Genomic DNA, 15,742 nt, shown 5'->3' with positions numbered 1-15,742 from the left:
AAAGTCCACATCCCTTCTCGGAACCTATGTCCTTATCGGTACAACGAGGACGGGCACATTGAAAAGTATTGTTGTAAGAAGTGATCAACCACATACACTGAGCATCCGGCACAGTAGGTGACCAATAAAGAATTCACTTCTGCTTGATGTCTCATAAAGGAACAGAATACAAGGGTGGCAGATTCTAGACTGGGAGAACTCACAGTGGGCACGTGGGACCTTTAGGTAAAGCTGCACAGAGGAAGAGACTTACATCCCCCCTTAAAGGAAGGGCAGGTTCAGATGGGTGGGGTGGAGGGAGCACTGAACCAGGGAGGGGTGGGGGGCGGTGTTCATGTGTGAAGGACAGACAGCAAGCAGACAGACTGGCCGAAGCAGAGGGAAGGTGTGGGGGGACCTGAGTCAAAGGCAGAAAAGCACTGGGGCCAGCTCACAGAGGGCCCTGAAATTTCCACCGAAGGAGATGGTTTGCACTTTATGCTATAGTCAGGGGGAGGCTACCAAAGGGTTTTGAGTAGGGACAGCGGCAAATTGAAGCCGTGTTTTCAGACGCTCGCTTTGGTATGGATTTCCAGAGGAGACTGGACGTGGAGAGAGGAGTTTGGAGACTACTGTGATGCCCCCGATGACGACGGGGAAACAAGAAGAGGCAGGGGAAAAAGTGCTGAAGGGACAGGAAGAGAAGCAGGAGAGTCAATCCACACGGCGCAGGAAGTGCTGCTGCAAAGCACCAGCGCTGCAATCGCCCGAGGAGCAAGAGGCTGCCCTGGGGACGTGCAGAAAGCTCTTCGTTCTGTGGCGAGGACAATGGCCGCCCCAGATGATGCTAGCTCCTTCCTCTTATCCTGTACTTGGTCGTTGGGGCTATAGGGGCTCCTATAGGGGCAAAACTATGGTTTGCTAGTGGTTTGCTTTCACTAGCAAACCATACACTTCATTTTTAAAAATAAATTAAAGGCTCAGTCTTTCCTGTACCCTTTCACATTCACCTCAACTTCCTTTAAGCATAAAAGGCACCGCTGGGTTACAACTGCCAGCGTGTAGGAGACGAGGACAAGCAGCTGTCTGGTATCAAGGTAGATGTGCTTGTTTTAAACCAGCATGAAAGAATGAGAAAGGATGGCGAGCCCGTAAACAGGCTGGGAGAGGGTGGGGGCTGACCGTAGTGCTGTCCACTTATGCCCATGGAGTCAATAAATACTCCCTGATGTCCCCAAACGGAGCTGGAGACAGGTGCGCCCAGCTGGCTCTCGGGGACCGGTGCAAGCCAGCTCCAAGCCACCAGTGAGAGAAGGCAATTCTTTGACAGGTAGGAGCTGTGGCATTTGAGATGATCAGCCGGGAGGAAGGGAGTTTTTTACAAGGATACAACAGCTGAGTTTTAACAATATGGGCTAGTAACACAGTCTTGCTGATGGTCACCTACCTACGAGATAAACCCACATTTCTAACTGGCACACGGTCCAGTGCCCATTGTGTCAGATGCTCTGCTTGGGACGTTATGTAAGACATAGCTGAATTCTAGGTCTGCCACTTTCTGGTTTTGAGACTTCAAAAACAAATCACCTGCCCACTGGGGCTAATTCCTTACTGGACAGTGCAGAGCGCTGTGCAGGAGCATGTTTTCAAAGGCCGTGTGTGGAGCCCTGCAGCTCTGTGCTGGCAGCTGGAAAAAAGACGGGGAAGCCACCCAAGCGTATCTGGTTCGGATCCCTGCTTCTGGGTACCCCGTTTTTATGTTTTGCCACTCAGGATCCTGCTTACGTGTTCATCTGCAGAAACAGTTTTTGAAAACTACTAGATTCGATTTCTAAGACTCCTTCATTCTAGGATCCTAAACTCCTCCGGGCAGACTGGAAGCTGAAGAACAAAAAGTTCTGATTATATAATTTCACAAGTTAAGCGGAATGCCTCTGGATTGTAATCTTTGTTTTTGTATCACCAGATGGACCGTGACATCAAAATACCAGATCTGTGAATCCAGGAGACTCAGGATAGAGTTTTGCTTTTAACTACATGAGCCTTGATGTTAAGGAAATACCTGTCCTGTCTGGGACATCAGCTCTCCATCTGTTAAGGTCTCGTACAGAATAACAGATGAGAGAAGCCTCTTGCAAAGCATATTCCATGAGAGAAGCTACGATGAAGATGACAGGTCCCAAACTTCCCATCTCAGCCTCCATCAGCACCAAGATACAGTTTTTAAAGAAATAAACAAATTTTCATTTCCAACCATGAAGAGACAAGTCAACAAAGAATTTAAAAAATTAGCTGGAGAAGAAAGTGCCATTAGAAAGACACAGCTTCAGTTGAAAATAAGACAAACAGGTAAGAGATGAGAACTAATGAAGGCTTCAACGTCTGGGTTACATTTCTCTATAGGAGCTGAATTTTAAAGCAAATTCAGAGAGTACTATGCAAACAAAAATGCAGATGCGTCTTCACCAAGCTTCCCCAGCTTGCTCTTCTGTCTCATTCTGCCTGTCTGCTTGCATTGTTTCAATCCTAATTCATTTCAACCCTCTCCCTGCAGCTCGGATGTCCTTTCATGACTCTATAGGACATCTCATTAAAGGAACAAAAATAAACAACAAAATCGAAACAGATCTCACACTGCTTTGGGGCAGTTTAAATGGGCCCTTTAGAACTTTCCTTTCCTTTCTGCACTTGTCACCAAAGCTTTGACAACAGCACGAGGATGACAGTGGTATGGGAGACATTTAAGGGGGCTGGGAAAGCTCGTTCTCGACTTACTTGGGGTGGTTGTAGATCCGAAGCCCCCGCTGGCTGAGCTGAATGGGTTTTTGTTGGCTGCATCCTGGCTGGGTTTCCCGCCAAGGCCACTGAAGAAACCTCCCCCTCTTCCAATGTTTCCAGACCCAAACACGCTACCACTGGAAGACGATGACTGCGAAAAAACAAAAGGGGCAGGAAGCGAGATAGGATGAGAGTTCACTGTAAAATGGCAGGCCACATCCGCGGAAATGCAGCGCTCACAGCTGGTACAAATGGGAAGCAAGCGACCTCTGACCAGTCCTGCGATGGAGGCTCTGACAAGCAAACAGGCTGGACTGGGGAAAGGCACTTCCTACACATCGGAAGTGCTCCAGTGATTCCACAAACAGGACTTCTGTCCGGCTGACACGAGGCCGGGGCAAGAAAACCAAGCCCACAAGAGTTCCCCCAAGTGAAAAAGTTTAAAAACATTTTGAGGTGGTGATGAGTACCACTATTTTGATTCCTCTGGCGTTTGGCTGAAGTCATCAGCAACTGACGACCGGTGATTTACACTGTCTTTTCTCCCAATTTGTGCACTTTTCGTTCATAATGACTTTCCCAGTAGTGCAGAAATAAGCTGAAATTAGCTCCATTGTTGAAATGATGACCACAGCTGAATTCCGTCCAAGTCTGCACATTTATTGCTCAGAATATGTTGCTAACTCAGGGCGCATGCTGACTCAAAGCTGTAGCAGGCACCACACACTATTTCTGTTTAGAAATTGGTTCTTGAAGGAAAACCAGTGCTAGATCTGAGGGACCATTAGTATTAGTTAAGTGTGAGATCTCCTTGGCTGACGACATAGAATAAGATGGGTTTTTAGAAATGGGTCGCTCTGTATAGCAACCTTTCCGGAGCCCCCTTCAAAGGGGGGCAGAGTGGTGCTGAAGTCCCTCTTCTGTAAAATGGGGATAATACACCACCCACCTCAAAACGATGAGTACACGCAATGAGCTGAGAAGCGCAGTGCACTTTCGATCAGTGCCTGAAATGACAGGCTCCCAAAATGGCTGCTGTAAGGTATTTTCGCAACCACCACAAAGGAACAATGACTGAGGACTTTCTGTGCGCTAGGCATGTTTCTAAGCACTTCAACAAGGAATCATTTAATCCCCACCGAGGCCAAACCTACAGCAGGCCACCTCTGAAACACCCGCCTCTGCAGCTGCACAGCCAGCCAGCCCCCTGGTGCCAGCCCCCAACCCTAACTTGCTGCCTGGACTCTACGATGTAACTGACGCTCTGCTTCCACGACCCTCTACCAACAGCGCTGGAATGACTTTAAAATGGCAGCGAGGTGACTTCACTCCTGTTTCAAAGTTCTATAAAAGACCCTACATGATTGGGCCGCTGTCCATCTCTTGACATTATCTTTCATCATGCCCCCCATCTGGTTTTGTCACACTGGTCTCTTGTATCCTGAACACAAGCTAATTTTCCCTGAGGGTGAGATGCTTAATGTGTGTGCGCTCTCACTTTTTCTTTTACCCCTTAAATTTAAAAACAACAACAACAACAGTAACAGTTTACTACAACCATTTAATATGAGTAGAGCTTTTTAAAACTTGGCATCTAATCCAATCATAAAAGCACAGGCTTTGATAACTAGTAACCTGACTCAGAAAGGAAAGAAGCCATGTCGACGAGTGCGTGTAGAAGACACCAGATTTTGTAGCTGACTTCTATGCATCACGCTGAAACACAGGAAGCTGCCAATCTATGGACACTGGTGCCCTACCAAAACACAGCAATTGCAGATGGTTCAATTGAATTTTGAAAAACATAATGTGAAAAAGAATGGCTATCCGTAGAAATGAAACAGAAGTTGGTAACACTTCACTGAAGTGAACTGACTTCTTACATCCTCTTATGTGGGTTAGAGAGAATCCCGTTCATTTTAATTGTTATAACAACTGTTTGTAAAACTTTAAATTATGGAACATCTCAAGACATGTACAAAAAGTAGACGGAAGAGTAACACTGGACCCTCCGTATACTCATCACCAAGCTTCAACAACTAACTCGTAGGCAGCTGAGTTTTAGCTACACCCCCATTTTCTTCCCCTCATCCTTTATTGGTATGCAGAAGTCCGAGTCACCTTACCATTTCTTCCATTGATTTTCCAATATGAATCTCTACAACATAAACCATAACCACAGTATCATTATCACTGTCTAAAAAATTAAGAGGAATTCCTTAATATCATTAAGTAAGGAGTTAGTCCAGCCTTATAATATTGCCAAGAAACACCGAAACACAAATCAAACCTGGATCTCATCAAGCCCCCAGACCCACGCACTTCACAGGGAGTAGCAGCACAGAGGAGCAAGGTAATTCGGAAGCTATGCCATGGGGATGCAGTCAGCAACCAGACCATGCGGAACTCTCTAGAACAAATGATCTGCTCCATTCAACAACCGAATTATGAGGAAATACACAAGAGAGACAAGGAAGGGTAATCTTAATAAAGAGACTTAAGAGACCTATCAATCTATCTCAGTGTGAACCTAATTTGATCCTAATTCAAAGAAACAAATGTAGAGACATTTACGAGACTTCTTCAGAAAGGCATGTCCTATTTAACCTAAGTCATCTTCCCTGATTCATTATCCTGTTTTCTTCTTAGTATTTAAAATGATATGAAATGAAACTGTTTTTAAAGACTGACCCCCTCCATCAAATGGAAGCTCTATAAATGCAGACCCTTTGTCTTACTCATCACTGAATTCCTGCAGGAATGAATTAATCTGGACAGTCCTGGCTCTACAATTTACTAGCTAAGTATTGCCCTTTTAACAACTTTAAATCTTCTGACCCATGAGCACGGGATGTCCTTCCATTTATTTAAATCATCTTGAATTTCTTTAAACAATGTTTTTATGGTACTCAGAATACGAGTATGTTTTTGCACTTTTGTTAAATTTATTCCTAAGTATTTTATTGGTTTTGATGCTATTAAAAATGGAATCATTTTCTTAATTTCATTTTCAAATGGTTCACTGCAAATGCATGGAAATAGAATTGATTTTTATATATTGATCTTGTGTCCTACAAACTTGCTGAACCCATTTATTAGTTCTAATAGTTTTTTAGTGGATTCCTTCGGATTTTCATGATCACGTTATCTGCAGATAACAGTCTTACTTCTTCCTTTCCAATCTGGATGCCTTTTATTTCCTTTTCTTGCCTAAGTGACCTGACTGGAATCAAAATACGCTTTTGAGATCATGTTGTTGTACGCACCAGTCATTCTTCTTATTCTCGCTGAGCAGTTTTCCACTGTGTGAGTATGCCAGTGTTTACGATTCTGGGAATGAACATCTGGATAATTTCCAGGTTGGGCTATTATGAACAAAGCTGCTATGAACAGCCTTACAGAAATCTTCCTGTGGCATGTATTTTCATTTCTTTTGGGTAAATACCTAGGACTGGAATTGCTGAACCATAAAATCAGTGTACATTTGACTTATTAAAATATTGCCAAATGGTTTGCCATAGTGACTGAAACCATTTCCCACTCCCACCAGCAATGCATCAAGAGATTTAGTTGCTCGAGATCTTTCCAACATTTGGTTTTGTTAAGTTCTTAAATTTTAATAATTCTAGCGGGTATGAAGCTGTATCTCACTGTGGTTTTCATTTGCATTTCTCTGCTAACACTGCTGAGCAAGTTTTTGTACATCCTCTTTTGTAAGGTATCTGTCCAAGTATTTTGCTTATTTTTAAAACTGGGCTGTCTTTCTACTTCTGATTCGAAGTTCTTTATATATCCCAGAAGAAGCCCTTTGGTTTAATATATTATAAATATTTTCTCCCAGTCTATGCCCTGCCTTTTCATTTTTATAACAGGTCTCTTGATGAGCATTAGTTTGTAATTTTGATAAGGTCCAGTTTTCCAATTTTCTTCTTTCATAGTTAGTGCCTTTTATGTGCTAAGAAATCTTTGTCTACCTAATGGTTTCTAACAGTGGCATTACTGACATTTTGGTCTGGATAATTCTTTGTTTTGCAGGGTTGTAGGATGTTTTAGCAGGATTGCTGGCCTCTGCCAATTAGATGTTAGTTGTATTCCCCACTCACGAGAACCAAACATGTGTCCAGACACTGTGAATGTGAAATTTCCCTGGGGGCAAAATCGATACCCGTTGAGAATCACTGGTCTACTCCCAGATAGGAAAGATTTTTGCTATGGTTGTCATATATTTAATATCTCGTTATAACTACACAATACACTGTTTCCCTGTACGTTGTCTTTTTTCTTTAGTTGCTTAAAATTTTTCTTTTAACATCTGGATTTCAGAAGCTTAACTATGGCGTGTCTAGGTGTGGTTTTCTAGTCTTTATTCTGCTTGGGCTCTGCAGAGTTTCTTGGATTTGTAGATTCGTTTTTCAACAAATTTAGAAAAGATTGGCCACTGTTTATTCTAGTATGTTTTTTTCCCATCCCATTCTGTCTCTTCTCCTCTGGAACTCTGATTACAAATACACTGGACTGCCTGATATTGTTGCACAGGCCACTAATGTTCTAATTTTTTTTTTTTTTGTTCTGACCTTCATTATAGATAATTTCTATTGACATATCTTCAAGTTCACTGTTCTTCTGTAGTATTCACTCTGCTGTTAAACTTGTCTAATCATTTTTTATTTCAGATACTAGATTTAAACTTCAGCTACAGATCAAGGCTATGTGTTTTTGTAAAATATGATTGTGAGTTCCCCTTTTATTTTTGCTTCTTCGCATGTTATGTAATTGTTTTTTGGGAGGGGTATACCAAACTTTGTGTAAGATGAACGAACAGTTGTGTGGTGACTGAAGACCACTAACGTTTTTGTCTAGAGTGAGAGCCCTCTGTTTCACCTGCACCCTAAAGTGAGGAGGTCATTATTCCGATTTCACTACATGCTGAGTTGAATGGGAAGTGAGTCATAGACTTCATTCACCCCAGGTTAGGGCAACACTGTCTTTGCTTAGAGTTAGGTTGTTCGCCTTTTAAGTGTTTAAGCCTAGAGCCAGGAGGTAGTTGGGTTGCAGCATTACCTTTGGATTCAACAGTTCTAGGCAACAGGAGATTGCAAGCCTGTGCAAGTTCTTTCTGCTTTTCAGTCCTGCCTTTATTTCCTTTCTCTTAGCAAAAATTCCCGGGAGGTGGGGGGTGGTTTATACTGAACAAATTACTGTTGTACAATTCCTGTTGTACCTACAAGTCTTTCAGGTCCCGATTTGTTAAAAACAAAATTAAAAACCAAAAAGCACGCCAGCTTTATTGGGACATAATTCATATACCATATAACTCACTGATTTAAAGTATAAAATTCAATGGTTTTTGGTGTATTACATTAAGTTTAAAAAAACTGTGGTATAATGTACATGACATAAAACTTGCCATTTTAACCATTTTAAAGTATACAGTTCAGTGATATTAATATTCAGTGTTGTGCAACCATCACCACTGTCAATTTCCAAAGTTTTTTCATCACCTGAACCAGCCTTCTGTAACCACTCAGCTACAGCGCCCCCATTCCCTCCTGCCCCCCGCCCCTGGTAATCTCTAGTTTTTGGCTCTATGTGAGTTTACCTATTCTTTTTTTGTTTTTAAAATAGATTTTTAGCCTCCTTTATTTTTATTTTTTTATTGTGGTAAAACATACATAAAAATTGCCATTTTAAACTATTTTAAGAGTGCAATTCATTAGTGTTAAGTATATTCAGTGTGTACAACCATCACCACTATCCATTTCTGGAACTTTTCCATCATTCCGAACATTTTATACTCTTTACAATGACTCCATTCATGTAGTCATTTTTAAATGACTACTTTTGAATTAACCTATTCTAAATATTTCATGTAAGTGAAATTTATAATATGTGTCCTTTTATGTGTGGCTTATTTTAATTAGCACCATGTATTCAAGGTCCCCCTGTGTGTAGTATGAATGAGAACTTCCTTTTGAAGGCTGAATAAATACCTCCCCGTCATGTATACACCGTATTTTATCTATCCAGTCATCTGCTGATGGACACTTGGGCTGTTTCCACCTGTGGCTGCTGAATAATGCTGCAATGCATACTGGCAACAAGTGTCTGCTTGAGTCCCTGCTTTTAATTCTGGGTACACTTAGGAGTGGAGTTGCTGGGTCATATGACCATTCTACGGTTAGCTTTTTGAGGGTCCACCAAACTGTTTTCCACAGCAGCTGCATCATTTTACATTCTAACCAGAAATGCATGAGAGTTCCAATTTTTCCACATTCTTGTCAATACTTGTTCTTTGTTTTTTTTAAATGATAGCCATTGTAATAGGTGTGATGTGGTATCTCATTACAGTTTTGATTTTCATTTTCCTAATGTTTAATGCTATTGGTCTTTTCATGTGTTTACTGGTCATTTGTTTTGCTTACCCTCACTGTTTCCAATAGCTTCTAATAGCCAGTAAATGTCCTCAATCTTCAGCAGGACCTCTCTTCTGCCTTTCCAAACCCAGACCTGACATTTGCCCCCAGAAGCTGCTATACCATCGTGCTCACCTATGATGGGCTCCTCTCTCTGGAAAGCAATTCAACGAGGCTTTCTGTCACTCTGACAGTCCTGCTGTGACAAATATTTTCCAAAGATGATCAAAGCAAATATAACTAAACCCATATGCTCTTCTACAGCAGGATGTGAAGACTAGCCCTCTCCCCTTGGACCTGGGCAGGTCTCAGTGACCGCCTTGAATAACAGGGTGCAGCATAAATGAGGCCCTGTGACTTGAGGTTAGGTCATAAAAGGTTCTGTGGCTTCTGCCTGGAGCCCTCTCTTGAATATTCCTCCTGGAATGCAGCCACCATGTTGTGAGCAAGCCCAGCCCACACAGAAAGTCACATGGAGATGTTCTAGCCAGAGCTCCAGTGAAGGTCTGAACCAACAGCCAAACCACCCATCAGAGGTAAACAAATATAAATAAGTAAACACTACTGGGTTTGGGGGTCGTTTGTTACACAGCATTAGGGAATTCCAATACCCATAGAATAAGTGTGATTTTCACACTATCTGGTTTTGTGTGTTATAACAAGAGTGACGATATTCTATATCCTAGCCAGAATCTGCCTTGCATCCTTAGATTTTTCTGAGGATACGCCTACTGCCTGAAAATTTATTCCTTTTTACAGCCTATCATGTGCTAGCCACAGTCCTAAGCAGTGGGGATAGAGCACTGAATGGAACAGATTAGGTCCCTGCCATCACAGAAAAATACTGGTTGGAATTTCTGGCCTTTCCAACTGCAAATGTAATTTCTGTGAAGGAAGGCTAATAGGAGACTAAGTAACGGATATGGAGTTTATCACCGTAAGTTTTCCATCTCTTGGCTCGACATTATGCCATTACGCCTGTGCGAGTCACCCGTTAGCTCTCATTTGTTCATTTCCATAGCTGGGTAACATTCTACTCCAGTAACACAAGTCCATTTACCCACTGGAAGGTTGATCAACTTTTGGGTTGTTCATAGTTTCCGGTTACTATGAACACGCTTGTATCCTGGCACACATGTGCATGCGTTTCTCTGAACACACCTAGGAGTAGAATGGCTGGTCTTTACTATTACAGGGTATGCCAAACTATTTTCCAGGATGGTTGTACCAACTCACACCCCCAACTAGGAGTCTATACGAGTTCTGCTGCTCTGCATAGTCACTGGCATCTGCTATTGTTGGGCTTTTAATTTTTGCTGTCTCACAAGTGTGCATCTCTTTGTGGTTTTAATTTGCATTGCTAATTAATCTGAGTATGTTTACAGGTCCTCTGGCCATCCTTTACATATTTTTTTTGTTTTCTTCTCCTTTTTGAAAAAATTGTGGTAAAGTATACATAAAACTTACCATTTTAAGCAGCTAAGTGTATAATTCAGTGGCATTAAGTACATTCAAAATGTTGTGCAACTAACATTATCCTTTTTTGATGAAGTCTTTCACCTGTTTTCCTTCTACTGTGTTTTTTTATTAAGTCCACAAATTTTACGTGTACAGAGCTCAATGAATTTTGACCTTTAGAATGTTCAATGTTCAAGATATCTAACATTGTTAGCACTTTAGAAGGCTCCTTCGTACCCCATTTTTAATGGCCTGAAAGTAACCACGATTCTGATTTCTATCCTAAGGGCTATGTTTTGCCTGTAACTGACTCTTGATGTAAATGCGACCCAACAGTATGTACTTGTGTCTGGCTTCTTTCACTTCACACTATGCCTGTGAGATCCATCCATTCGTATTGTACAGGAGCAGGACATTTCATTTCACTGCTCTGGAGTAATCCTACTATATAAATATACCACCATTACTTCATCCATCCTTCAGCTGATACGCATTTGGGCTGCTTCCTCTTCCCTGTTCTGAATATACTGCTAGGAATATTCTAATCCCTACCTTGTGGGGAACAAAGGCACTCGTTTCTGTTGGTCACACATCCAGAAGATCTGCTGGGCCAGGAGGGATTTTGTATATCCAGTCTTGTATCACCAGATAGTTTTCCAGAGCGGTTATGTGAATTCCCACTCCCTTAGTGTGGGAGCATTTCTATCGCTCTATTTCCTCACCAGCACTGGGTATTAGCGACCCTCTCAATTTTAGCCATTTTGCTGGGGGTGTAGTTGTCTTTTTTCGATTTGTATGGTTTATAGTCTCAATATAATTACACTTTTGGTTACACAGGCTACAATTTTCCTATTTCATGGCTTGTTTTACCCTAAAATTCAGAAAGCTGTAATTTTAGTGAAGTCAATTTTCCCTCCTGCCTGAGGAATATCCTTTAGAATGTCCTTCAGGTCTCCTAGGCATAAATTCTCTCAGGATCTATCTGAAAAAATGTCTTGACTTCACTCTTTAAAGACATTTTTTGCTGGGTTCAGAAATTCTAGGTAGGTAGACTGTCTCTGGCTTTCATCATCACTGCTAAGAAGTCAGCTGTCAGTCCAACTCTTGCTCCTTTGAAGGTAACCTGTCTTTTTATCTCTGAGTGCTTTTAATATTTTATCTTTGCATTTCTGCAGTTTCACTACGACAGGTCTTAGAATCAGTTTCCGCTTATGCATTCTGCTTGGTATCTGTTGGCCTTTTGCACCCATGGCTTACTGTTTCTACTGGTTTGGGAAATTTCTGTCCTTTTCTCTTCTAATATTGCCATGCATTCTTTCTCTTCTCCTTCTGATTAAACGTATGTTGGACTTTCGCTCTTTCTTTTGCATCTTCCATCTTTTTTGCTCTCCATGAGGCATCCCAGATGATTTAATCTGACCTACCTTCTAATTCAAGGGTCAGCCAACTATAGTCCATGGGTCAAATCCAGCCTGCTATCGGATTCTGTAAATAAAGCTTTATGGGAACACAACCACGCCCTCAAAGTCTAAAATATTTACTATCAGGCTCTTTACAGAAAAAGGTTGCTGATACCTGGTCTAGGTATATTACCGTTCTCATCACCTGGGACTAATCTGCTGATTTAAAATTTTAATTATTGTATTTCTCTAGGAGTTCTATTTAGTTCTTTTTCAAAGCTGCGGACACTTCTTTCCTGGTATTTTCAAGTTTGTTGCTATTTCTTTTAAACATGTAAAACACCTGTTTTACAGTCTAGGAAGTCTTTGTAAATATACATCCGATGTTTACCCTGGCTCTTGGTCATAATTCCTTGTTTCCTTTAGTGACTAATTTAGGTGTGAGAATCAATGTCCTTAAAAATTATTTGAGATGAAGGGGACTACAGTCAATAGCGTGGTAAGTCTGCACAGTGACAGGTGGTTTCTAGACTAGGTGTGGTGAGCACATTGTAAGACAAATGCTGAATCACTATGTTGTATACCTGAAACTAATATAATATTGCATGCCAACAATACTTTAATTAAAAAAAATTACTTGAGGCCGAGAGTACAGTGACTTTTCTTCAGAGTGTCTGCTTTTGCCAGACATCTGCAGACACCACCCTGCTAGGACCCTGTCAGGCCACACCCACACGGGGAGAGAGGTGAACCTGGAGCCCCAGCTTATTGTGGGTAGGATCTCTCACTTTGTGCATATCTTGATTAGTGATTTCTGCCCCTTTGCCCTTCGGAGTTATTAAAATAGGAAAGTCTGTGCTCCACTCACTTCTATAGGTTCCCATTTTCCTTTTAATTTGGCTTGACAAAAATACCTTGTTGGCTTAACAGTGCTTTTAAAATGATAGTTTTTATGTATTATCTAGCATTAGCTGTTTTCAGTGGGGAACTTGGCTTGTATCTAGCCCGCCGTCACCAGGACCTGGAAATCAGGTTTCCTTTGTCTCTGTGAAGGAGCACAGACTAGGGCAGAGGCATCTTCAAAGGATAAAGAGGATGAAGAGAATCTCCTACTGAAGATGTGGAAGAAACAAGTAATATGCCTATCGCTACCGCTTTATAAACTGCTGGACAAATGCCAGGTCCACCTGCAGAAAGTCACTTCCATTTCCGCTATGGCAGAGTCCCTTCCTTTGCAACGATTCCTCATGAGGTTACTAGGACCTGAAAGCAGTCCAATTGACCGCTCTGGGCCTTCAGTGTCCTCATCTGTCAAAGGAGGATTATAACAGCACCTACAGAAGTACTGATGATTAATGAGTCAATTTGCATAAAGCGCTTACAACCACGCCCCGCACAGATAAGCACTAGCCATCCAAACTCAAATAGCTTAGATGACTAACAGGAGTCCCTGGAAACACACAGTTACACAGGGCCATATGTGGTTTCTGTTGCACAGTCTTCTTTTGGTTTAAATAACCATTTAAAAAAATAACAACCATTCTTAGCTCAAGGACCTTAAAAAAAAAAAAAGAAAGGCTAAGAAGCAGATTTGGCCCACCGGTCGTAGCTTGCCAACCCCTGGCCAAACAGAACAGGCAGAAGATTGATGGGAATCACGTAATTTGCTTTTAAAGTGCTTTCAAAGGATCAAAATTGTTGTGATTCTCTCCTATTAGTGGCCGAGAAGCCTGCATCCCCAGAGGAGCTAAAGAAGGCGGAGTTTGAGAATCACACAAGGCTGTTTGCGGGGGTTGCGTGTACAACACGAACACAATATATGAACAATGTGGATGGGTCTGATGTACGCGGACATGAAGAAAGGCAAACATATATATTTACCTGGCCAAAGACTGTTCCACCAGTACTGGCTGCTTGACCAAACAAAGAACCAGTATTACTAGACCCAAATCCTGTAAAATAAAAAGAAAACAAAAGTTTTAATTGGATGAGTCTTTTACAACATCACAGTGTTTTGTTTTGTTTTGTGTGTTTTTTTTAATGGCATTCAGCTGTGCTAAAATACCCCACAATAAATCATCCCATGAATAAAATCTGTCTTCCTATGTAGGAAATAGAGAAAATTATGAGTACATAAACATCTTTAATTCATTGCTAACATTTCAAAATAGTAGAAATTCCAAAGTCCCAAGGACTGAATTCTGTCTCCTACGAAACCCCAGGGGGGTGGGGACCAAAACAGATGGTGTACTTTCAGAGTGGCTTTCCCCCAGACTTTTAGCTGCCAAGAAGTCTTTCTAATGACAGTAAATTTCATGACTATTTCTACTCCCTGGTTTCCTCTGATCTCAAACACCAGATTCTTTCAGGATAGTTTAACTTTCTTTGACGTGGCATAATGTGGTTGAGGTGCTGGGCTAACAGAGCCTGGGAAAAACCAGGCAGAACTGTGTGTTATATAACAAGAGCCCTGGACAAGGAGTTAGAAGGCAGGGGTCCCGTTTTCATTCCTGCCGTGATCTAGGTAAGGGGAACTCGGGCAAGTCGCGTTCCTCCGCCAGGGCTGGAGCAGACTGCTCAGGTACCTGCCCACAGTTACTGTACGAAAGGCTTCTTCAGGTTTGCAATTATGTTGAAATAATTCAATTACAGCTGCGTATGGGGACGCTCAGGCTTCGACTGCAGAACAAAGGATGCACTAGAGAGTTAAATATCCTACTCTCTTTTAAGACTCACAGGGCCTCTCCCTGCCCAGTCTCCAGACCAAGTTATCACATTTCCCACCACTCAATTGGCAAAACAGCCTCTTCACAGGGCACCAGGTACATCTCAAAACTCTCTTTCACCACTGTGTCCTTGTAGCCAAACTTACAAACGTTTGTTGAAGGAAGGAAAAGATTTCCTTTCTAGTAAATTATGAACCATTTTCAAATAAATTGTCACCAAAGGAATGAATTAGCAGTTACTTAGAATTCTGCCCACCAAGAAATCAATAGTTTGTACCCCCAGGGCCAAACTGCTGAAGAACTGCCTTTCATAAGATAACCATCAGAAACGAGATTTAGAAAAGATTTTCAGATTGTTCTGTCTATAGCTAACTTACATATAAAAGGAGCTGCTACAATTGGACATGCCAACAGGAAAATTATATTTTACTCTCAAAAACAGTACAATTTAAAGATTCGTGTTTTGTTTGTTTGTTTGTTTTTAAATTACAACATTGAAAATAGAAAAACCCAAACTTTTCCAATGTTGGTGTCTGCCCTAGCAAGCAAGATGGTGTCAGAGGAAATGTTAACGCACTGGCCAGGCAGTGAACTAGGACGAGGAGCTCTGGTTCTACTACATATTAGCACAAAATGGCATCAGCGCTGTCATCTCAAGGCCTGACGCTTTGGGACATAATGACCTCTGACGTCCCTTCCAAATTAAAAATTTCCTATGTATGAGTCATTCCTTCCTTGCCATGCCTTTCAACTTTGCGTCACCCGCCCATGAAACTGGCACTGTGGTGGCTTGTAGAGTGGACAGCTTGCTGGGAGCGACACGGGAGCTCAGTGACAAGCTGAAGAAACTCCCGGGACCACCAGAGCTTGAAGTTCCCTTCTCGGCTTCATGGAGCCTCATTTGTTTTCCCTTCCTTTCAATTACGAAGGAACACAGGTTTATTGTAAATGTTTCAAATAATACAGAGAACAAAGTAAAAATCTTCCA

The 15,742-nt window shown here is 41.7% G+C and overlaps 1 protein-coding gene across 4 annotated transcripts in view; it reads right to left on the bottom strand.

Moving 5' to 3' along the window:
- Positions 1-15,742, bottom strand: part of NUP214 (nucleoporin 214) — a 91,279-nt gene that overhangs the window by 11,950 nt on the left and 63,587 nt on the right. For all 4 annotated transcript variants that reach the window (XM_074331194.1, XM_074331195.1, XM_074331192.1 and 1 more), the window contains exons 30-31: positions 13,910-13,980; positions 2,755-2,908 (exon numbers count right to left, since the gene is read on the bottom strand). In XM_074331194.1, the coding sequence (XP_074187295.1) occupies positions 2,755-2,908; positions 13,910-13,980 (225 nt within the window). The remainder of the gene's footprint in view (positions 1-2,754; positions 2,909-13,909; positions 13,981-15,742) is intronic.

This window comes from Rhinolophus sinicus, linkage group LG04, assembly GCF_036562045.2.
Source record: "Rhinolophus sinicus isolate RSC01 linkage group LG04, ASM3656204v1, whole genome shotgun sequence".
Taxonomy (NCBI): domain Eukaryota; kingdom Metazoa; phylum Chordata; class Mammalia; order Chiroptera; family Rhinolophidae; genus Rhinolophus; species Rhinolophus sinicus.
The sequence above is the reverse complement of the archived record's forward strand: the minus strand, read 5'-3'. Positions and strand labels throughout refer to the sequence as shown.